The 24,663-nt window shown below is 44.7% G+C and overlaps 2 protein-coding genes and 1 long non-coding RNA gene across 4 annotated transcripts; 1 reads left to right on the forward strand and 2 right to left on the reverse strand.

Annotated features, from left to right (window-relative positions):
* Positions 1–11,720, forward strand: USP18 (ubiquitin specific peptidase 18). The gene is made up of 11 exons (XM_083402342.1): positions 1–170; positions 1,674–1,844; positions 2,809–2,905; positions 3,470–3,615; positions 4,062–4,141; positions 5,008–5,154; positions 6,572–6,667; positions 7,657–7,824; positions 9,078–9,209; positions 10,087–10,136; positions 10,464–11,720. Exons 2-11 carry the CDS (start codon positions 1,682–1,684, stop codon positions 10,516–10,518), a joined length of 1,134 nt encoding a protein of 377 aa, XP_083258468.1. The 5' UTR covers positions 1–170; positions 1,674–1,681; the 3' UTR covers positions 10,519–11,720.
* LOC310659179 (aldo-keto reductase family 1 member C3-like) lies at positions 11,216–24,084 on the reverse strand. Of its 2 annotated transcripts, none has more exons than XM_083402384.1 (9): positions 23,868–24,084; positions 22,293–22,445; positions 21,584–21,700; positions 19,914–19,991; positions 19,549–19,671; positions 17,839–17,948; positions 15,558–15,723; positions 14,059–14,141; positions 11,216–12,072 (listed from the first exon to the last, which is right to left on the reverse strand). In XM_083402384.1, exons 1-9 carry the CDS (start codon positions 23,952–23,954, stop codon positions 12,030–12,032), a joined length of 960 nt encoding a protein of 319 aa, XP_083258510.1. In that variant the 5' UTR covers positions 23,955–24,084; the 3' UTR covers positions 11,216–12,029. The 2 variants fall into 2 exon arrangements, with proteins under 2 accessions (XP_083258510.1, XP_083258509.1); XM_083402383.1 differs by having other exon boundaries at positions 22,293–22,460; positions 23,868–24,081.
* On the reverse strand, positions 12,138–14,052 carry LOC310659312. Its single transcript, XR_014502746.1, has 2 exons — positions 13,452–14,052; positions 12,138–12,814 (listed from the first exon to the last, which is right to left on the reverse strand). It is a non-coding gene; the product is annotated as an uncharacterized lncRNA (long non-coding RNA).
* Positions 24,085–24,663: the final 579 nt, after the last annotated feature.

Consider the following 24,663-nt stretch of genomic DNA (forward strand, 5'->3'; position numbering starts at 1 on the left):
GGGAAATCAAAACTCATCTCGGCGGCTCCGCTCTGCCCTCTAGCCGAGGAGCGCCGCGCTCAGAAGGGAAGCTTGGCAAGCGAGGCGCGGACGGGCTCGTTTCCACGCTCGTGGAAAGCGAAGTGAAGCGGGGCAACGAGGAGATCCGGGCGGCTGGCGGTCGAGGCGCAGTAAGTCCCAATTCTTCTCGTGCTCAAACGTTGCATATTCCGTTTGCTTGCTTGTTTTTTTTGAATATTTCAGCTCTTCGGAGAGAGTCGGTGCTCCACTTGCTTTGGGAAAATAGCGCTGTTTGCACAAGACTCTTAGTCTCAGGGTCGTGGGTTCGAGTTCTGCATTGCAGCGGGGTTGATTTAGATGACCCAATTTTGTGATTCAATCCTTAACTTCATTCTACCGGGATGGCTCTTTGCGATCAGGAACGTCAGCAGGCTGACAAAAACTACTTGTTGAGAAACAAAATAATAGGAAATAGGGAATAGAAAGGAGCCCCAGAGGGTTCATTGGGTTCACTCAAAAATTAAAGGGTGCAGGGTTAACTGAGCGACATGGATAAGGGATCATATTCTGCCTCCGTTTTTAACTCAGAAATTGGCATACTCCTATAGCAGAGAAAAATTGGTCTGTCCTATTTAAAAGTGCATCATCAGGTGGAGCTGAGAGAGTCTCTTGCTGAAGTCGGGGTTCACCTACTGCTCTCCAGATGTCTCTGCCTTCAATTCCCTCCAGCCTCAGCCATCACCTGGCAAAAATTTTGACCCTGGTCTGAATGCTTATGTTGCCCCTACAATGCCACCACTTTAGACTGCAGTGCTTATAACTTCACTTCAGAACCACACCATTAACATTTATCTTCTTCCTGATAAGTTTTTATATATATATATATAATTTTTATTCAGTTTTCCAATAAAAAGTTAATACAATTCATACATCTTTTTTACATCTATTCTCTTTTTTGACTTCCCTCAACTTGACTGATACTCCTTCCCTTCTTAATTTCTTACACATTTCTAAAACCTTCCACCTATTATTTTTGTAAATTAAATCTTGTTTTACTCATATTCTAACATTTCTTTTTACAGAGCTTCATTAAAGCTTACAAGCGTTATTTGTTTTTCACTTAAATTATGCATATACTCTGTAAACTTTTCCCAATCTTCTGTAAATCTCTGATCTCGTCGATTTCGAATCCTTCCTGTCAGTCTATCAAGTTCTGCAAAGTCCATCATCTTCCTGATAAGTTAGATCAAAACCCCCAAATTTGCCAGCCAGCCCTGTGATGAGGGGGAAAGGGAAAGAAATACTCTGAGCATGTGCAGGTTTTCATTTTGAACACATGTACATCATAGCACCATCGTGAACTTCAGAAATAAAATAGCGTTTTCTGTGGCTGCCCTGGTGCTAAACACATTTGCATGGGACTAAACACCATTTTGTTGTAGGAAAGGGTAATATATGTTTAAAGTGGAAAAGAATAAAATGTACCTGCCTGGCCAACTGCCCCAGATATATGACATTAAAGAGAATAAAAACAAGAAACGATGATGCACGGTGACCAGCAAGCCCTCTTCTCCCTCCTGGAAAAACAGCAGCAGGAGCAACAAGAGACAACATGAGGTGCTTGTTTTGGGAGAAAATTGATTTGCATGTTGTCTACTTGTGTTGCATTATAGTACGTTTGATGGGTCAGAGAGCTGGACGTCCAAAGCCAAAAAGGACATTCAAGCTGGAGGAATATCAGACGATGACGGCTGAGGCAGATGAGGAGAGTTCTACAGAGGAAGCTTTGGAGACGTGCAGCCAGAAGCTCCAAGAGATTTGTGGGATGGCAGACTCAAGAAATGGTACATCTTATTTTTTTCTTACATTTTCATTTCTCAGGGGTGGGGAACCTTAGGCCCGGGGACTGACTGTGGCCCTCTGGGCCTCTCTGTCTGGCCCTTGGCACACACACCTCGGGCCACACCCTCTCCCAAGCCACGCACCTGTCCCCAGGCCACACCCCTCACCAACCCTGCTTCAGACCCTCCTCAAATGTTTTTGCCTGGCTGAAATGTGTTCTTCAACTCTGATAAGACTTCTTGCTTGTCTGAGTGGAAGGTGAAGAGCAGGATGTGAGTGTGTGTAGAAATTACCCTAGAGCTCAATGGTACGTTTATCTTGCTTGTCTTTGGCGATCGCTCGTAGCCAAGTAAGATTGTCTTCCATGAACACGGTCTCAACGGTGAGTTCGTAAGTGACTGTGGAGGCCAATTCTAGATCCACACATCCTTCCACAGTGGGGACATAGGTTTCTGGGAGGGAGTTAATAATGGTGAGGGTTTGCCAAGCATGCCTTCCTCTTAGCACGTTTCTCCCTTGCGTCCTGAGTTCAAGCGTTTTCAAAGCCCATGACGCCTTTGGTAAAGGCTCTTCTCCAACTGGAGCGCTCGCAGGCCAGTGTTTCCCAGTTGTCGGTGTTTATACTACATTTTAAAAGATTTCCCTTGAGTCTTTAAATCTCTTTTGTTGACCACCAGCATTACAGAGAATATTCTCACCTCACACCACCAGTTTTGGCTTGTGCATTGTTTTGAAAACGGTGAACCTTAAACGGTGAACTTAATCAAATTTATCCCCCCACCCCAAGTTTCATGTAATTTAGCTTTAGATTCTATGCCTATTTACACTGAAGCAAGTCCACCCCCCCCCCGCATGAAACCTAATCCAAAGAAAGTGTCCATAGGATTGCAATCATAAGTCAAAATCGCACCATTCTCCTGGCCCTTAACCAAAGCTGCATGTCTGAGTGTTGTCTCTTACTTCCAGGGGCTGTTGGCCTGTACAATATTGGACTAAACTGCTGCCTCAACTCCTTGCTTCAGGTCTTCTTCATGAACAGACAATTCACTATGATACTCCGGAGGTGAGTGAGGATTTCCCCACCAACCGGTGCAGTGCTTTGGATCAAAATCTCTTTCTCTAGAGGGCGGTGGGGTGGGGGGAATGCTTAATTCAGTTTGCCATATTTAAAGGAGTAAAAATCTGGACCAAAAAGTTGTTGGTTGTTGAGCTCTTTTGATTCCCAGTAACTGGCTTTCAGAGGCATATCACCTCCAACAGTTGAGGGAGAACAAGCCATCGTGGGTAGTAGTTACCGACTGACCTCCATGAATTTTTCTTATCTGTTTTTAAATCCATGCTGGTTGCCATAGCCACATCTTGCAGATGCAAATTCCATCGTTTATGGAGTGTGGAAAGCCAACCCTGGCATCGAAACCTTTGCTAGGTTCCTGCTTAAACTTCCATTTAACGAATGCATTTGCAAGTCATTAAATGTGTGATTACACTTAGTTCTTAAAAAAAACCAAACCTTTCTGTTGTGACTTTTCTTCAAGGAAGTGTGGTTAAGATGGCAGCCTTAAAGCATGAGGCCCGGTGCTTTCTGACTGTAAAGTGTGGTGATAGCTTTCCTTCTTTCTGTTGCCAGGATCAAAGTGCCGTTTGAAGCTGCGGAGCAGAAAGCAAGCGTCCCTTATCAAATGCTCTTGCTTCTGGAACAGATGCAACGGAGCAAGAGAAGATCTGTGCATCCCTTGGATCTTGTCCGCTGCCTCTCAATGCACAATGTGAAATGTAAGGAGCAACTGGAGTCTTTCTGGTTCCCGTAGGGAGGTGTCACTTGGAGGGTGGGGGTTGCTTATACTTAATAACTGTCCTCCCCCTATAGCAGTGTTTCCCAACCTTGGGCCTCCAGCTGTTTTCGAACTACAATTCCCATCATCCCTGACCACTGGTCTTGCTAGCTGAGGATTATGGGAGTTGTAGTCCAAAAACAGCTGGAGGCCCAAGGTTGGGAAATGCTGCCCTATAGAATGCGTGCAGAGGTGTTTTGATAAATGACTTCAGAAACATTAGTCAGGCTGTGTTTGTGGATTGATGGGGCAAGAATGGAAGGATGGCTGCTAAAAAATATATAGAGCATTGGAATCTGGAGGAAAGGGGCGAAAATAGAGGAGTTTGGGAAAGGCGTAAACAAGCCGTTGTGCTAAATTTTGCTTGTGCCTCTTCCTTTTGTCTAGTGCTTGTTCTGTATGATGCTTCTCAACTCTTCTTGATCCTCTGGAACCTAATTAAGGACCAAATCACCAATGTGAATCTGGTAAGAGTCCGGATTTTGCAAAGGAAAACATGTTACTTCCACGTTGTATGCAGACACAATGAGTTACCTGCAGAGGCCCTTGAAGTATAGCCAAGAATACTTTTGTCCCTTGTTGAAAAATCAGAACTTATGATGCAGGCTTATGTTCGGAGCCCTGCCAGAGAGTTCTGTATAACTCAGCAAATACATCTGTTAAGGTAGCAGAAATGGGATCAGCTCCCCTGGATCTCTCCCCACCACGGCTACTATTTAGGAAAACATGCAATTGAAATCATACTATTATTCTAACTTGTAATATGGCTCTGGGTTGTGCCCTTTTAATTTGCAGAGTTCCCATCACACATAAAATACAAAACCGAGAAGCACGTAACAAAGACTTTGATAGCATAAACTTAAAAATACTGAGTACACAGCACTCTCCAGGATCCTTTAATCTGATTCACCTTCCCCTGCCCTGCTCTCCATTTAAAGTACACTGGGATCTCCTATTCTGTTTATTAACTTTATAAACAGCTTTTTCATTAAAAAATGGTGTATATAATTAAAAAATAAAATTAATTCAACCATTTTTTTGGGGGGGGGGGAACCCACAGCCTAGTAATAAAACAATAGTAAACATAGACAAGAAAGCAGGATAGCCACCATCTTGGATGGCTTTCAAAGAAGATTAGACAAATGTCTGGGTTAGATCTGCTGAATGGAGGATTCTGTAGTTAGTTGGGCTTGGTGGTGGCTTTCTGCTTGTTTTCACTCTAATGGGAACCAGTTTGAGGCCTCTCAGTGGAACCACGCAAAGAGCAGTGCTTGTTGACAACACAGAGCACATTATTTATTCGCTTCTGGTTTTCTCCTCCCCTCTCTTTAAGGTTGAAAGCCTGACTCTCCTGCACACCATCCAGCTGCAGCAGAACCTAGTGTGTCAAAAGTGCTCAGCCGAAATGAAGAAGGATAGCAACTTGCTGATGTTCCCACTCCCAATGTTTGATTCTGATTCTCACCCAGTCAGGACATTGGTATGTGAAGAGGGTCTCCATCTCATTGTGCTTCATCCCATTTAAGCAAATGGGTCAGAACTGGGTTTCTAGTGTAGTGCTCCCTCCTGTCCTGTAGAGGGTGTGCGCATATTGAAAGCTTAATATCAACACAGTGTTTCTGCTGCGGAAGGGCTCCAGAAATGGAAAGTGGGGCAGAGGAGGCTAAACAAACAAACAAAACTCCAGAAAGATTGGTTGAGGAGGAAGGGGAAGACTCTTGCTGTACTCAGAACTCGTTGATAAATGGTTTCAGATCATTTTATAGGGCTCCACAACCAACTGCACCACCTTGCTTGCTGTGCCTGGGGAGCAGAGCTTTTCTGTAGAGGGATGTGCTGAATGGAGTTCTGATGTATGGAGAGAGCGAGAGGCTGAGAGTGGAGGAGCTGATCCCCAAACTTCTAGAAAAGTGCTTCTAGTTCTTCAGCATGTCCAACCTTTGGGGACAAAAGAACTTCTGGGGCTGCCAGTGTCTATTTCAGTACAATGGTGCCTCGCAATACGAAATTAATTCGTTCTGTGAGTTTTTTCGTTCTACAAGTTTTTTCGTCTTGCGAAGCACCACTGCGTATTGACAGTTTCCCGTAGGAATGCATTGGCGGTTTTAAAAAAAAGGCGCAAGAAGTTTCGTCTTGCGAAGCAAGCCCATAGGGAAATCCATCTTGCGAAGCAACTCAAAAAACGAAAAACTCTTTCGTCTTGCAAGGCATTCGTCTTGCGAGGTACCACTGTATGTGACAGGGACTCTGCACAAAATGGAGGCACCTGCCCATACAGTCTCTGTCAGGCATCACACTGCCATTACTGTGGTCATGGCTTCAAGGTGATGCACACCTGTGTCAGGTGTGTGCATGTGGCCAGGTGGGCCAAAGCAGTGGCCAGTAGGGCAAAGTAAGAGGCAATGATGATGATATAATATTAAATTTACATACCACTCTTCACCTGAAGATCTCAGGGCAGACAGATGTGGGAGAACTTGGCAAATATGGCCTGGCATATGGGTGATGGTGGGTACTTACCTTGTCTGAAGGTAGACTCTGAGGCACAATAATCCAGTGTAGTAGCATATCTGAAATCAGGCCAGAGCCTAAACAGAAGGATTAGCAGAAAACCCCATGGATGCTGCTCCAGACTCCTTGGATGCAAGTGTAACAACTTTTTAAAAACCTATGGCTCCTACTGGGTTGAAGGCCTGTGTATTTTCCACAAATACACACAATGTGCAATTGGTACAGACACCTTGTTATCACATCAGAAGCAGGGGGGCTGTCAGATAAAGCCAACTTGTAGCCCTCCAGATTCTTCTGGATTCTCACTCGCATCAGTGCCAGCCAGCATGAATTCCTCTGGGCACATGGGACTAATCTCTGCTCTTTACCTTATTCAATCCTTCTAGGGAGATTCACTGCGTTGTTTCTTTGCTTCGGAACAGCTGGTGGATGAAAATGCATGCCACTGCGAACAGTGTGGCTTGGAAACACCACATCTACGGGTAATGTTGCCTTTGAACGTTAATTGGCAATTTAATCCTTGGAGCTTCATGTTGTTTCCATGTTGGATGAGGATATTTGTTCATAGAAGAATCATGGGGTCTGGCTTTTGGCTATTTTTGGCAGGGCATTTTCTTTGAATTCAGAAGTTCCCAGATTCAATCTCTGGCATCTCTAGGTAGGGCTGAAATTCTGGAGAGCTGCGGCCTGTCAGGGTAGATGAGACTCAGCTAGATGGAGCTATAGCCTGGCAAGGCAGCTTCATGTGTTTCCAAGGTATTTACACCCCAATTCACAAGGTGGTTCCCACCCTGTATGAAGTGGTTTAGGTGACTGTGGTGTTCACACAGGGTCCCCGGACGTTTGACAGTCTATTGATCCCTGTGCCACCACTGTGATCACTTCCCCGCGGCCACCAACCCATTTCTCTCGTGTACACACTGAGTCCAGACAGTTGTTAACATTAAACCAAATAAACAAGTTTATTTTATAAGCATTAGCAAGTTTATGGTTTCAGAGAATTTTTCTTGTCAGTTTCTTAATCTTAGTTTCTTTACTGACCTATACCTTCCTAATACCTTCTAACTGATTATCCCAACTGTTTTAACTGACTCCTCTTAACAGATTCTCTCACATCAAACTAGCCCAACCCCCAGACTTATCCTCCCTCTCCCTTCTCTAACTCCAGACTCACTTCTTAACAACTCTAACTCTAACTCCTCCCCTTGGGTTCCTATTGGTTAATCATTTTACACTTAGTGAACCTTTTCCTTATGACCCAGTATGATGTCACACACCTAGGAGGGAAAATGCCACAGTGCCTAGTGGCAATTTGCTAAACGCAGCATTGGGATCTAGGTTTTCAGAAGGGTGAAAAGGGCGTGATTTCCCTGGATCAGTAGTCCCTTGCAAGAATGCTTTGCAACTGTTTTATGCTGACCTCTGTATTCCAGTCTTTGTCTTTCATTGTCGGTGTGCATCGATTTTGCAGGGCATGAGAGTTACGCGTCTGCCACAGACATTGATGCTGCACCTAAAGCGTTTCTGCTGCACGGAAGGCAGCCAGACTCGGAAAATCAGCCATTCCTTAGCCTTCCCACAGAGCCTAAATTTCAGTGAGATTCTGACGCCAGAACAGTACAACCAGGACGCACAGGAGGTGAGACACTTACCTGCATCATCATTCACTTTGGACTTAGAAGGCATAATGAAATGGCCCAAATCAGATGTGGAGAACTTCTGGCTCTTCCAGCATTGATGAACTGCAATTCCCATCAGGAAGCATGGTCAATGGCTTGGGATGAGGGGACTTATAGTTCAGCAATGTCTGGAGGACCACAGGTTCCCAACCTATGGGCTAAAGCAGGAGGGTGCCTCGCCTGGACTGAATGTTCAGGTCCTCTGAGACTGCATCTGTTTCCACCATGGTCAACCAAGTCCTTTCATCACATTCTGGGATAACTTATTCAAGAACTGCAGAGCAATATTAGTCCCAAGAGTGGAAGTTTGCATTTTGTCCACCCTTGTTTCTGTGGACGCTGTTCTAGATGCTCTCAGTATCATGAAGCAGGAATTAACAGGTCCCAGAAAGGGATGTCATTTCAACTTCAAGGTTGCTATACTGTTTGTTCTGCAACAGTATTTGAGGAAGACATTGTTGTCTCCTATCCCCACCCCACAGCAGAAATTCCCCTCCTTAAGAGGTATGTTCAAGGAAGACATAAGGTTGAAGCGCTTTGGTCGGTGGGGAGTCAGAGAAGTACGATAGTCTATTCTCTAAAAAAAGCGGGGAGAATACGTAGTGCTTTTTCTGGGGGTACTCAAGGCTCCGCAGTACTGGCAACCCCCCCCATGTTAAAAGTGTGGCACTTACTGTAACAACTTCGTGGTGAGTACCGCCACCTTTTTTCTATTAAAAAAGCACTGGGAATAGGGAATTAGAAGTGCTATGCAACTTAAACAAGGGAAAATGGAAAACATTTCTCTAAATTTGAAATGGAGATTAAGCCTGCCGAAAATGTTGTTTTGGGTATATTGGACCCCAAAACATTTATTTATTTGATTTGCATTTCCTCCAAGGAGCTCAATGTGGCATTCATGGTTTCCTCCCTCCCCATTTTATCCTCAAAAGAATCCGTGAAGTAGGGTAGGCTAAGAGACAGTGACCAGTCCAAGATTACCCAATGAGTTTCATGTCTGAGTAGGGTCTTGAACCCAGGTCCTAGTCCAACCACGACACTACACTGGATCTTTATCTCAGGAAGGCACTGTCTAATGCAGAAAGATACTGGAGGTGTAATGCTGGAAAGGCCTCATTGAGGCATATGATGTGGACCTGTCCAGTGATAGTAATTCCCTGTTTTGTATCTCTCCTGTCTTCCATTGAAAATATCTCTCTATGACTCTTTCCAGGATGATGGGTTGTATGATCTGTTTGCGGTTGTTGCACACTCGGGATCAGCTAACTTTGGTCATTACTCTGCATACATTTGGAGTCTCACGGAAAGCAGGTGGTATTGCTTCAACGACTCGAGCGTCTGTCAGGTGAGGAAGGCAGCCTATATGTGGCGTTGTGCCTGCTTCCCTTCCCTTCCACCTCTCCTGGCAAAATCAGGGTCTGAGATCTAACCACGATGTGTGTCAGCGCATTGAAAAAGGTTGCAAGCCATGCTGGACGATGGTCCAAACCCAGACCTAATTGTGCACAAACAAGGAATGGGCATTTGAATGGATGTCAGAATGCACTTCCCATTCAAAGCCATGTAGCACTACAGATAGACACCTCTGATTTATGCTAGTGGTTCCTGATCCAGCTAGGGCCAGTTGTGAATAATGGTGCAATCCTATACATGTCTACTCAGAAGAAGGTCCCATTGAGTTATAGGACCGGAGTCTTGGGCAATTTTATAGATTTTATATATAAAACATGGGTTAATTGGCTTGAGTCTGAAGCAGCCCTAATTAAAAGATAACCAAGTCCAGTAGCAGCAAAAATTACATAGAACCATAGATTTGTGGAGTTGGAAGGGATTCTGAGGGTCATCTAGTCCAACCCCTTGCAATACAGGAATCTCAGCTAAAGCATCCATGACAGATGGCCACCCAACATCTTTGGGTAATATTTAGAACAAGATGTGTGTAAAAGGTCTTAAACCTCTGCATAGTGGTCTGTGAAAAGATCTTTACTTTAAAAGTGAATTACACATCTGCTTAAAAGGTTAACCCAATATTTTTTCAATTAAAAAAAAAATACACACAGAGTCATCTATCAGCTGTGTAACAACTTATAATAATTCTCTTCATCTATTATAAGAAAAAAAGTTTTAATATTAGCTCTATATTTTATGTGCTTTTGCAGTGGATGTGAGTGGGGTTTTGAATCTGTCTCATTCGCTTGCTCCTTGTACTGTGTATTCTGCAGGTATCCTGGGATGATGTCAAATGTACCTATGGAAAAGCATATCTCCGCTGGTAAGGCGGGCCGACTGTTTTTTCTCTTAATCCTACTGGAAGACCTGGGGGGCGGGTGCTGGAGGAGGCAGTGAAATGAGTATGGCTGGCTGTGTGGAACACAAAATAAAAAAAACCATTGCATTTTGGTTTGGAATGAGCTGGTTTCAAGATGAGCTTTTTCCACCCTAGGCGTTTATTGTTGGGAAGAAATTGGATCAATGGTCCAAGTAGGTATAGGGCATCTTCTTAATCCTGTGTACTCTGTTGGATAGAGATTTGAGGACTAACTACAGGTTGACCACTGTGCTGTTTGGTTTTGACTTGCTTATTTTCTCCTTCCTGTAGGGGTGAAACAGCCTATCTCCTGGTTTACCTGAAAAGGAATTGTGGGAAGCTCTGATCTGATTGACTCAGGGCAACCACAGGGAGGTTGCAATTTTTTTTGTCCAGATTCTCCAAATAACAGATGACTGACTGTCCATCACATTTGTGCAGGAGAGTACAAGCGATATGTGAACTCAAAGCACCAGGAAGGGAGACCTTTTGGAAAGAAGGCTCAGAAACACACACTTTTATCTGCAATCTGTCTTTGGAAGTTACACAGTGCCTCACTTTCAGACCCTCTGCAGCCGGCTAGTACAGGAGACAGGGCCAGTGATTTAAGTGTCTTGAGACTTGTATTTTCATGAGGATACTGAGAATTGTTCGAAGAGAGCTTCTACTCCCCTGCCGCCACACAGTGGTCAACACACTTTTCATAAAACTAGTTCCCAGGATTTTCTGCACAGTTGAGCCAGCTTATATGCAGCATAGAATTACCCTTCATCTCCCCATCCCAACCTCTCTGTTCTACCTCAGCCGTGACACTTCTTAGCTGCCCCTTTATAAAGCAGAACCTGCAGGGGGGTAGAGATGATGGCAGATCCTCGCATATCACATGCAATGGGCTTCTGGACCCAAGAAGTACAGAGGTTGGGATCTGCTGGGCATATCAAAACCAGCTGCAATATTCAGTCTCCTTTGCTCACACACTAACATGGAAGCATTTACTTATAGTAGGTGGTGCAATTTTATTTCAGCCATCTGCGTGTTAGATGTTTCTGGGTATGGGTGTCACTAGTAGATGGTGCAACTCATTTAAAAAACGACTCAAGCATTTGTCCTACACAGGGTTCAGGCACTCTTAAGCACATTTGATTTCAGTGACTACAAAACAGGCAATTTAGCATGAGACCACACAATGTAGTTCTGTCTAGCACAGAAACATCTGTTTGGATAATCTTATTTTCCTAGTATAGATAGGAGTTGCATAGAATCTCTGTTAGCATCTTATGCCTTATTCTAGAAATTAACTGAAATTATTATTTAAGACATATTTTATATAAGCTGCTTGCATGAAAATAAAGCAGTTTATTGTGAAGCAGCCCTGCTGTTGGCAGATTACCTCATTTAACTTTAAATTAAATTGACAACTTTGAGAAATGTGCATTTCTTGCTATGCCACAGGAGTATTTGCTTTTATTTATTGAGTTTTTCTGTGTTTTGCCTTGCCTTGTAAGGCAGCCTAAATAAAATAAAAATATCAATGGGCTGCAATAACAACTCGAGACTAAGACTAATTTTTCCAGGCTATCAGCTAAACTATTTTATATTTATGCTCCCTGTATTGTATTTATGCTCACTGGGAATACTTATTAAACCAGCATGTGTGCCGTGCTAAATAGGTGCCTATGAAAACAACGTCGACGACAAAAATCCTCTTATTTCTCCTCCACTTCTGCAGATGAAATCAAAGAATCATTCACACGGCTAGAGTAGCTTTCATTTGTGCTGAAATGTATTTTTGATACTGTGAGTGCTGTGGAACTATGGTGGCTCTTTAGAATGGGAGAGGGGTGGGGGGATGAGTTGTCATTCATCATCTGGTGGCTGATAGTTTGGGTGCTCAGCAATTCTGAAACAAAACCAAAGAGTCAACCCTCAGAGGCATTGTAATAATAATAATAATAATAATAATAATAATAATAATAATACCTTTATTGTCATTGTACATCCTGTGTACAATGAAATTAAACAAGCCCCCCCCCAAACATTTAATCTCTTATCGAACAACGCACCACCTCACAAGTCAATGGCGCTATGTTATTTTCCGTTCAACAGGCTAACAGCCCACAGATAGAAGCTATTTTTTAGCCTGTTGGTACAGCTGATTATCCTATATCTCCTGCTCGAGGGTAGAAGATTAAAGAGATGATGGCTGGGGTGTGAGTCTTCCCCGAGAATTTTTCTCGCTCTCCTAAGGCAGCAATCCCTTGCAATGTCATCTAGCGGACTCAAGGCACAGCCCATGATATCATGTGCTGTAGTCACCATCCTCTGTAGAGACCAGGGCAGCATACCACACTGTGATACAATATGAAAGGACACTTTCTATTGTGGACCGGTAAAAGGAGTTCATCAATTGTTGTTTAACATTATTCTTTTGCAAGACCCTGAGGAAATGGAGTCTCTGTTGGGCCTTTCTGACCACCTGAGTTATGTTGATTTTCCAGGTGAGGTCCTCACTAAGGTAAACTCCCAGGAATTTAAAGGAGGAGACTCTCTCCACACATATACAATGGGGCAGGTCCCCCTCTCTTCCTCCGGAAGTCCAACACCATCTCCTTTGTCTTACTAATATCTAAGTGCTAGTTATTCTCTAAGCATATTGTCAGAGGGGGAAGAATCAGACTGGGAGGTCCACCCTGCGGTGAGAGATCGGAGCGGGTGGGAGGCTGGTTTTGAATCCTCAGAGGATGGTGACAGCTCCTTCAGGGGATTCCCCGCATCGTTGGCCGAGGAAGGAGACGAGTTGGTATCGAAAAATCGCGCCGGGGGTGGAGGGGGCCCTGGGGAGGAGGTGGATGTCAGGGAACTGCCATCGGAGCCAGAAGGAGAGGGAGGGCTCCAGAGGGATTCCGGAGAGCGTCCCAGGAGGGAGAGAAGCAGCACATCTTCTGGGGAAGGAAATCAGCGTAGCACCAGTGGAGGAGGGTGGCAGATGGGGGAATCGGCGAGGTGGCTCCAAGACTCCTCGCAGGGGACCAGTGGGGAGAGCACGGGTCCTCCACTGCCCACGCCCTCCTTGCGCAGAAGGCTTCCGCGCAGGGAGAGTAGGCGGCGACTAGGTGTCAAAGAACTTTTATGCTGGAAGAAGTTTAAGAAATGCCCACTGACAGATTCTGCCAGCGATTGAGACAGCCACAGGTGAGTGGCTGTCCAGACAGAAAGGGTTCACTCAGGCAACCCACCCAGGTGTGGCGCCGATTTTTACGCACGAGCAACCCCTAGAACCATTACACATATTGATGAGTTGCCAGCCACTGTCTCACAAGACCACTTCGAACAGTACATAGTAACCACCCCAAGTTTGCCACTGAATGCCCACTCAGCAGGGAGGCTGAAAGTTGATTCTGCATTCCCAGTTTATGCACATGCAGAGAAAATCAAATGAGATGATCTCTCTAAATATGGGTTGCTAGCCCACTACCAGTTCCACTTCTTCCTAGAGGCTTCTAAATACTGCGGGGAACATCCTGGAATTCTCTCAATGGTACTATAATTGGCTTTACTTGGGGCAGTTTCGAGGGCAGTTGTAAAACAATGCACAGGGCCAGCTAGTTTAATTTCCCACAAAAGGAAATTATGCATTGGCTGAAGGGAGCATAAGAATTTATTTATTTTTGTATGAGATCCATTGGTTGTCAGTTTGTTTCTGGGCAAAAAAAAAAAATGAATTCAGAGCAATTGCACATACCTTTAAATCCCTTTACAAATATACTCAGAAACAGAGGAGCAACTAAAATATGTCAGATCTTTTCTTCCTTTTGCTCTCACAGTATGAATTCTTGCGTGAACCACTTTTATGTATCCATATGCATACTATTTAAATATGACTTACATTTCCGCTTTTGAAAAGCTCATGTTTTTGTGAAGGCCATCAATGGCTTTCATATCCTCCTCAGACAGCTGGAAAGTAAATGCCTGTCAGGGGAAGAAAATAAAATGCTGAGGTGCTTTTTTTTACCTCATGCCTTCTTTTTGCACCTCAGAGCTGTGCACCTTTTTCCAGCAACAAAGATACCAAAGCGAACTTTGCTACCACTTTCCAAAGTTTAGTTCCTTCATTCAACAGCTTCAGCCCAGATGTCCTCCCACTGAGGGAATTTTATATGCATAGTAATGTAGGTTTGCAATAGAACAGGAGTGGGGAAACTGTGGCCCCCCAGATGTGGATGGACTCCAACTCCCCATCAGTCTCAGCCATCATGTCCAATGGTCAGGGGTGAGGGAAGTCATACTCCAGCGAATGTAGTTCAGTACTTCTTCTTGCAGTTCATAGCTAAACTACTGAACTTGCTTCCATGAGAGACAGTGACAGCCACCAACTTGGATGGCTTTAAACATTAGACAAATTCATGGTAGATAAGGATACCAATAGTAGTATTGGGCGTCAGAGAATCCAACTCCCCATAGTAGGCTGCCAATAATGGATAAGACAAGGAAGTTCTTACCAATGTTGTTTATTCGATAGTCCTAGAGAGAGGCTTAGAAATTCAGCCTCTTGTAGCACAGTGGTACCTCAGGTTACATATGCTTCAGGTTACATACGCTTCAGGTTACACACTCCACTAAGCCAGAAATAGTGCTTCAGGTTAAGAACTTTGCTTCAGGATAAGAACAGTAATCGTGCTCCGGAGGTGCGGCAGCAGCAGGAGGCCCCATTAGCTAAAGTGGTGCATCAGGTTAAGAACAGTTTCAGGTTAAGTACGGACCTCTGGAACGAATTAAGTACTTAACCCGAGGTACCACTGTAATGGTTTTTTCTCCAAGTAAATCTTCACTCCCCTTCTCCCCAATCGTCAACAGCACCACCCACCTTACGGTTTCCACTTAGGGCCATCTGTCTCAGAGCCCTTTGCTCTCCTACTTTTAAGACTCGCCGGGTTCTGGGAGATGGGGTGTGTGGAAGGCTTTCTAGTGATAACGTGTCAGCCGGTTGCTCCAGCTCTGCTTCATCCTCTCCTCCTCATCCATCATTTCCCAACTTTGCCCCTCATCTGCCTCTCATCTGTGACCTTCTGCAAACCACTGTTGTAAATCTATACTGTCTTCCTCATCTCTGGAAGGGTCAGGCTGGGGAGGCGGTCTCCACCATTCCTCCTCCTGTCCATTCCCTGACAGGTAGCTAGTTATGATGGTTGCAACTCTGCCCTCATGGCTGGAAGCAGTGATGCTTCGGAATACCCACTGCTGGAAACTCCTCCAACATATTGAGTCCCCAAATCAAGATGTGCATCTTCCCTCCCACATGAGTCATGTGACCTGTGAGATCACAGTGTCCAAATGACGGGCTTTTTCAGTATTGTTTTTTTAATGGATTTATATACACTGATTTACCTGGGCATTTTCCTCAATTCGCTTTCTGGTATAGGTCTTCACTAGGACAACCAGGCCACGTTGCAGTTGGTAGCGAATAGCCACGAGAGCTGGGGTTTTGTTGTACTTCTTGGCGATCGCAACCAACAAAGGGTCTTCAAGCAGGGGAGGAGCGTCTGGATTTAACCTGTTGGAGAGCATCATGCAGAGAAGGTGTGTTTCTGCTGTCAAGATGCACAAATGTACACGCACAACTATAGGATGGGGGACACTTGGCTTGACAGTAGTATTAATTAATACAGTATTGGCCTAGTCCATGCAATATACACTAAATATTTTGAATTTAAAGCTTGGTTAGTCTATTTGAATTAATATAAGTTTTTAGTATCATGCTCTACTCCCTCTACCAATAAATCGCAAACTCATAGGTTGCACGTGGATCATTCTGTAGCCAAAATGGTAGCATTTGTGCACAAAAGAGAGGTTTTTTCTTTGCTTAAATACAATCTGTATTGGGGGGCAGGCCGGCTAAGGCAGGAAGGTAAAGGTAAAGATACCCCTGGCTGTACGGGCCAGTCTTGCCAGACTCTAGGGTTGTGCGCTCATCTCACTCTATAGGCCAGGAGCCAGCGCTGTCTGCAGACACTTCCGGGTCACGTGGCCAGTGTGACAAGCTGCATCTGGAGAGCCAGCGCAGCACACGGAACGCCGTTTACCTTCCCGCTGGTAAGCGGTCCCTATTTATCTACTTGCTCCCGGAGGTGCTTTCGAACTGCTAGGTTGGCAGGCGCTGGGACCGAGCGACGGGAGCGCACCCCGCCGCGGGGATTTGAACCGCCAACCATGCGATCGGCAAGTCCTAGGCACTGAGGTTTTACCCACAGCGCCACCCGCGTCCCCTAAGGCAGGAAAGAAAGGCTCAAAGAATCCTGTGTGCCTGCTGGAGAGTTGATGTTCGAATGAATTGGAGGATCCTGGAGGAATGCACAGCTCATTGTCTTGAAGGAGAACTCAATATTTGTTGCTGTTCCCACTTGTTAAAAATAAGCATTTAAGTAGTTTCCAATATAGATAAAAACAACACAAAGCCACTTCCGTCTTCAGAGGAGGTGGGATTGCGGGCTCCACGCCCCCACCACGCGCGCCGTGGCTGGCTCTCAGCCTCCACTTGATTGAGGGAATCCCAGGCTGCGTCATTCCCTGAACAGCCAATCGGCTGGCTTGGGGTGTGTAGCCTGCCCAATTTAACACAGGGGTGGCCGGGGATCTCCCCTTTTTGCCGCCTCCAGCTGCTCCGGTTTCCCACCCTCCCGTCTTTGACCTTGTATGGACCTCGGTTGGTCACCGTTAAGGGGCCTGGTAGGAAATTTTCCACTTGGCAAATTGGCACCAGCCGCTTGGTTTTTTGCCTACCTCGTAGCAAATCGTCACAACTTCCTTGGTATTGGCGGTTAGGCATTGGTATTGGTATTGTTATGTAGATGAAGGGAGAGGAAGTGCCATCACCTCCCCCGCATATTGAAGGGTAGCCTGATAAAGGATTCCGGGGGTGTGGCCCTGTCTGAAGACTATAGAGATGAGGGCCTAAGGCACGCCCCCGATTGGTGACCCCGGGGGAGATCCTAGTTGACTTCCCGGACTTCAAGCAAACAGGCTGAAGGTGGATAGTCGGTTAGGACCAATGCCTAAGCCAATACCGTTCATCACCTGTAACCAATAAAGTTGTGGCCTTATTTAGCTCATTAACCTTAATTAATTGTGTCATGTGTCTTTATTCCCACTGGGGGAGGGCGGGAACTCGCCACGCAATTCAAACTTCTGAGACACACGAAATAAGCTATGTAAAAAGAGAAATGCTATAATTATTTACAGTAAATGCAAGCCTGGACGCAGGGTCCTTTCATCTCTGCCATTCTACTGCTTAAAGCAACATTAAAGATAATGTAAATATGATTGAAAAACAGCACAAAATTTCAGAAGCAGAAATTATTAAAAAGTCCCCTGCCTGCAACATTTAAAAACATGTTTGGGAGAAGTCAAGCAACAACAACACTTCAGCAATGGGAAGGTTTCTGAGAATGTCTAAAATGGGAGGGGAAGAACATTGTAAATCTCCCTCTGGAATGAATTCCCCAGTTGTGGGGCCACTATAAAAAAGGCCCTGGTGCTGGTATCCACCATGAGGATCTTTATTAATTGTGGGACCAAGATTACAATCTTCAGAGCTGGTGTAGATGCTGGGGAATAGTGGGCCTTCGTGGTGCCTGAGGTGGTCCCCAAATGTTTTGGCTTCATCTCTTACCATCTTGGGTCCCTTTGGGATCCCAGGACACTATATCCTTCCATGATGATATTGTTTGACTTGCAGAAGGCCAGCATCTTGCTTTGGTTCCGATAAGGATGGCATTCAACCTGCAGATTCAAAATCCCCCAACACAACCCAAAAGTGAGAATTCAGATGAAAGAAAGAATACAGTGAAATAAAAGAAAGACAGAAAAGCAGAACCATGCTATTATTTCTTGAAAAATCTGGCTGTTACCTTTCTTAAAGTGTACTGTGTTTTCTGATGCATCAGAATCTTTAGAGGACCATTCTTGCATTTGTGGTTTCCATTGCCACGCTCCTCGTCCGTGAAATATGTGTTAACCAAAGATGGGGCACAAAGCTTATTCTCCCACAATCTCTTGTCACTCCAGCCCTGTTGGAAATATTCTGGGCACTGTCCTGCCTGCAGTGTATCTATTCCTGCCCACTCAGTCTCTAAATTTTCAATTTTGAGCAGAAAGGTCTGATGGGGGATTTACCTGGCTTTCCATCAACTTGAGCAGATGATCTGGGACTCTGTTTTATCAGGGTTTCAAAAAACTGAAATTTCGAATCAAATTGGGAGAGAAGACATCAGAAAATAAAATTGGTGCTGAGGGGGGCACAAGATTTTTCAAAGGGGGCAGTTTTATCTCACATGTAAGGAAGTAATTATATAGTTTTAAGTACTCCTCCCTGTGTAAATGCATTTTGTGAAAAGTGTCTTTTATTGAAGTCACCACTGTGACTCAGCAATGGTGGAAAGTACAGGGGGAGGACATGAGAACTAATTGTCTGGGGGGACTGTCTCCCCCCCTACCCTCCCTACTGCCTTTTATGAATTGGATAGTGCATCAAGGCTGGGCAGACAGTACAAAGAAGCCCTGATTTAAGTTAATCTGTACCACTAGGGATGCGGGTGGCGCTGTGGGTTAAACCACAGAGTCTAGGGTTTGCCGATCAGAAGGCCGGCGGTTTGAATCCCCGCGACAGGGTGAGCTCCCGTTCTCGGTCCCTGCTCCTAGTCGTGCTGACCACATGACCTGGAACTGTACGCTGGCTCCCTCGGCCAGTAAAGCGAGTTGAGCGTCGCAACCCCAGAGTTGTCCACGACTGGACCTAACGGTCAGGGGTCCCTTTGCCTTTTTATCTGTACCACTGTCTCTGTGGTACTGGGAGATCATAGCTGCACACATCTCATTGTCATTCCATCACTCCTGCTTAGCTACCAGATTGAATGCCTTGGACTAGCGTGCTCTGGTCTCATTTGGTTACATGATATACACCAGTGCCCAAGTGAATCAGGGCTGCTTGTGTGCAACAGCTTTGCCCAGATGCCTAACTCAAAAGCCGTTCACTCCCCAACTGAGAACTTCCAGAGTCCCCACAAGAGGCTGTGTGGGCCCTGACTGCTTGCAGGCCTCCTTCTACCTTTCAAACATTATGGATTCTCCACACTTCCTTTTGTCTGAGGTTTCAGAAGTCTTGATTAAATGAGAACTCATTACTGGTTCCAGGAATTTAGGGGAGTCCACCCCACAACTCATATCTTCTTGTGACTGGATTGGCAATCTTATAGCCTTAAGCAAGTTTTTTAAGGGAATGGCTGTGTTCATCAAAACAAAGGTCCTCTCACAAAAGAGCTTAAATAAAGAAGCTTTCAACCGTGCTTGGAACAAACCCCTTTAAAAAGCAATCACACTTGACCTGGTTTATCACTGGCTTGTATTTCAACCCTGGCTTGTTGAGGATCATTTCCAGCTGCTTACGGGTGAAGTTGGACACTCCGATGGACCTCACCAAGCCGGCATCTTTGCACGCCTCCATTGCCTGGCAAAGAAAACACAACATGTTTGTTGAGTGGTGTTTGTTGAATGGCTGAGACTCCCCCCCCCCCCCAGGTTAAGATTGGAGGCTAACTCATATACTCCCAAGAGTGTGCAATAATTCACCAGCTCTCATAGGAGCCATTGTGTGAGTCATTGTTCTGGACATGCCTCCTCTGGTGGAAGGCTACTGTGCTCAGCATCTGAATGACTCAAGGGCTGGATTTGCTAATCCCAGGCACCTACCTCCCATGTCTGACGAAGATCTACGTTGTCAAAAATCATTTTTTTGTCTTCTCCCATGGGAAATAAATCTGGTCCAGGCTGGAAAAGAAGGAGGCGGAGGGAATAAGTGCATTTCAGGCCTAGAAGTTCTCTTATCTCTGTAATACTATCTAATATTAATGGACAGTAATAAAAAAGAGAGTTCACCTTGCAGGGGCCGATACCACAGTGCAAGGATCTGTGGGAAACTCAAATCAGAAGCACCACATTTCACATTCTTGTTTATTCAAGAGGAATAAAGCATTACTTTAGCCAGGAAAAAAATTTACATTGCAATATTAACTCAGTATCGTCTCTTTTAATCCAGTGGTTGGCAATCAGTGTTTCTCCAGGCTTTGCTGGCCTCCAAGTCCCATCCGCTGCAGCCAGCAAGGACAACGATCAGGGATGACAGGAGTTGCAATTGAGCAACATCTGGAAGGCCACAGGTTCCCCAAACATGCTTTAATTCTTTCTGTGCCCCATAGAACAAACTGTCTTCTCTATCTGCACAGGTCCTCATCTCTCCATCCCCTTTTTTCTTTCCCTCACTCCCTCGTTGTTAGACAAATTTGCCCCAGGGATCCTCACCAGAGGGAGTCAATTGCTCTGTGAGAAGAAGGAGTCGGAAACTGAGATCAGGCAAAACCAAAAGCTGTTTATTCTTGAGATAGCGCTGTACGGGTAACGCCCCAGCTTGTGCTGTAAAGAGGGCTCTGTCTTGTTTACATCAAAGGTACTTTATACCCACCCAAATTTCCCTCCTACACAGGGGCGTAGGAAGGGGGTGGGGCGGTCTGCCCAGGTGCCATCACGTAGGGTGTGTGTGACAAATTATCAAGGAACAATTACTGCCCTACTAGGGCGGTTCATAAAAACTTTTTTTAAAAAAATGCCTGCTCCAAAGGTCTTATCTTACTACACTAGGGACTCTAGGGTTGTGCGCCCATCTCACTCTATAGGCCGGGAGCTAGCGCTGTCTGCAGACACTTCCGGGTCAATTGGCCAGCGTGACAAGCTGCATCTGGCGAGCCAGCGCAGCACACGGAACGCCGTTTACCTTCCCGCTAGTAAGCGGTCCCTATTTATCTACTTGCACCCGGGAGTGCTTTCAAACTGCTAGGTTGGCAGGCGCTGGGACCGAACAGCGGGAGCGCACCCCGCCGCGGGGATTCGAACCGCCGACCTTTCGATCGGCAAGCCCTAGGCGCTGAGGCTTTTACCCACAGCGCCACCCGCGTCCCCTTTATAAGGCATTATGTTTTGGCTATTACGAGTTTTCTCTTTCTTTGCAATGCAAGTAGTTACAACAGCAAGGCACGGTCATTTCTGCTAAGCTTTCCTTACCCGTTCATCCTACACTTGCCAAGTCTGGCTCTGCACATGATTTCTTTCTTATGATGCCCATGTGGTTAATGTAATCACTATATGCAGATGTTTTCTTTAACTGGCATGGTTTCGCCTCCAAAATCTGGGAGTGATCATTCTTTGATTGAGATATGTTCTAACAGAGAATTGTCAGCATCTCTAGGAAATGACAATTCCCAATGTTCCTTCAGGGAATAAAATATTTTTAGTAGGCTCTCCCCCCTCCTCCCCCCAATTCAAATATTGTACTCAATACTTGCATTATGACATCAATAATTATTTACCTTCATAGAAAATGGATTGTGAATTATGAACAGATCCATGTAGTCAAACTGGAGTTTCTTCAGGGATTCTTCTAAGCATTTCCGAACCAGCTCAGGGCGGTGGAAGGTACTCCAAAGCTGTCAAATATATAAAGAGATTTATATTTTCACAGAGCTGCGGCAGATGACTATTCTAGTGTGCACACTGTTAAGGGCAAAGTCAAATATTGTTCTGAAGAGTATGTTAAATAGCTGTGGTGAGGTAAAGTAATTAAAAAAATCATTATTGCTAATAAACAATAGTTTTACCATTTATTTATTAAATTTCTATATTGCCCTTCATCAAATGTTCTCAGGGTGGTTCACAAGATAAAAGCACAAATAAATAGTCAAAACAGAATCCCCCCTCCCACAAACAGGTTTAAAAAGGGTGTAGAATATTAATCAGTCCAAGGCCTTGTTAAAGGGGAACATTTTCACCTGGCGCCTAGAGGTGTATAATGAACCTCCTTGCAGAGAGCATTCGCCCAAGAGGGAGCCATGCAGAAAAGGCCCTGTTCTTGTTTTGCCGCCCTCCGAGCCTCACATGGAGGAGGCATACAAAGAAGAGCTCAGAGGATGAACACAGGGAGGGGCATTTTCCTCTGATTTTGTTAAATAATGTCTGTGAAACTGCATCATGATGCAGGCACTATATTCTAACCTTTAAAATAAAAAATACGAAACTCACTTTTCCAGTGTAGAAAATATCTTCCCTTTTGACTGTTCCATCTGAAATCTTTGCACGAACGGCCCGCCCAACGTGCTCCTCAGTCTGGTATACATATGCACCATCAATATGACGGAAGCCGAATTCTATTGCTATCTTTGTAGCCTCCTCACACTTGCTTTTTTGAACCTGCCAGTTGAAAAGGTGAAAAAGTTAGTCAAGGTCTTTGCTTCAGTGGGGAAATTTATATCAAAGGGTACCTGTAAGTCACATTTATGTGTGTGTTGTATCTTCAATATAATATTTTGCCACCAGATGGTGACATGGAGTCCTGTTTTTAACTACCTGTTTTCCCTGTTTAAATATACAACACTTTAAACACTTATTTGATGTGTGGAGATCCAGCCCTGATGGTGCCTGGGTCCTCTCCAGGGTGGAGGTCCTAAGATAGTTGGGTGGCGCATTGCAAGCCTCGTTGTGGCAACTCCTGCAGCCAAGGTGGCGCCAAATGTCTTGCTCTGCTTCCCACTGGATCACATCAGCGAGGATGAGAGGGGAGCCTTTTCATCTGGGCAGCCCAGGACCTCCATAGCTTGCACCCCAGAGAGGTCACTTTGGTGCTGCTAACACAGCAGCTTGACTTTCCCCTGGAGGCACACTCCATTGTGTCTTAGGACAGACTTAGGACAGATGCCAACAAGAAGGATGGAGGGGTTCACATCATTGACTTGCTTCTCCCACGGCCATAGCCTTGGATTCCAGCAGAAATCAGGCTTGGCTCCATCTCTCAGCTGCCCAGCCTGCTTTCTGCTTCCAACTCCTGGATCTCTCTCTCACACACACCCTAGTTTTTGTCTTTCTAACTACCCACCCATTTGCCCTCTGGCACAGAGCTGCTTCATTCATTACCATAACTATTCATATTTAAGGGGCCATTTCCAAGAGATTTGCATACCTGTCTCTTCATCAGCATGTATCTCTTTGTAGAAAATAGATTCTACCCTCACTTAGCATGTGAATAGAGCAGACATATGAATTGGAAAAATGGAAAAAGGAAAATTCCTTCGAAAAACTGAGTGGTTGCTTTTATTTGGTAAATTCATGATGTTCCTAGAAATTAATTTGATTACAAAACAAGAATGTACATTGATTCCCTCAATTTGCGTTGCTGGTGATATGGAATGGACCAAATGAAGACGGTTTGGATAAAGAATTGATTCTATATGTATTGTTAGTGTCCAGAATAGTTAGCTAATGCCTGGTAATTTTGGATAATATTGTTACTCCCAACAAAACTAATAGTGGGCACTTATGGTTCTATGGATAGATTAAAAAAAAAAATCACTAGAAAATATCACTAGAAATTTTGCATTGGGGACTTTGAACCCTGCAGCAATTCACACTGGAAACTGTTTCTCAGCTACAAACCATTCTTGGCTGCTGTGAGCCAAGAAGTTCTCATGCACAATTGGCTTCTCAGATCAGGTGAGGTATCGCATGCGGTGCTTTGCAATGTATGAGGCACTCAGCAGCTGGCAGGCATTTGGTTCCTCAAAAACAAGTTACAACAATCTGAGAGTTAAATGTTTTACTTACAGCATCCGGGGAATAGGTTCCAAACCCCAATAGGGGGATTTTGTTCCCATCATTCATTGTAATGCCACGGTCTTTGCTAAGTTCCATTTTCTGCTTCTATGCTTGTTCAGTTCTTGGCTCCAGGCTGAAACCGATCAACACTCTTGTAGGAAAAATTCGAGTGAGAAGAATGAAGTTCCTGTTTCCAATGAAATGTCTTCTGTTGGCACGATAGGAGGGGAGTGTCTATGCAAATGCCCTGAAGAAATGAGAGAGAAGGGCGGGGGAACTTCCTAACCTATGCCCAAATTTTTATCGGTAACTTTCAACAGAATGTCCTTTGGTACACCAGCAGCTTTCCTTGCTGACTTCTCACCATTGCTTTCACAGAATAGATAATAGCTATCTTCATCTTGTTCTTCTTGTTCTTCTTTGCCTTCCAATAACGGAAAGCAGAGGGATGAGCAGACTTAAGCATTTGTCCCACGCAGCGTTCAGGCACCCTTAAAAAACTCTTGTATTTTGATAGAAAAAAAAGCCAAGGAATAAAAATATTATGTTTAAAACAAAATTTACATACATTATTGCTAATGATTTATATTTTAATTTATTATAAGCTTTTAGCTAGCATATTGCCCTTTGTGTGTTACGTAATGCCTGTGAAATATGCATTTTAAGGAAACATCTTCCTTAGATATGATGAAAGGGACGTGACTAAGCCAGTGTTCTGTTGAAGCTAGAAAGAAGGGCAGGGACACTCCCTATCTTGCTCCAGACTTTGGATTAATGTGATTCCAACAAAGAGTTGCAGTGCTTA

This window comes from Podarcis tiliguerta (assembly GCF_965153285.1).
Source record: "Podarcis tiliguerta genome assembly, chromosome: 10".
Classification (NCBI taxonomy): domain Eukaryota; kingdom Metazoa; phylum Chordata; class Lepidosauria; order Squamata; family Lacertidae; genus Podarcis; species Podarcis tiliguerta.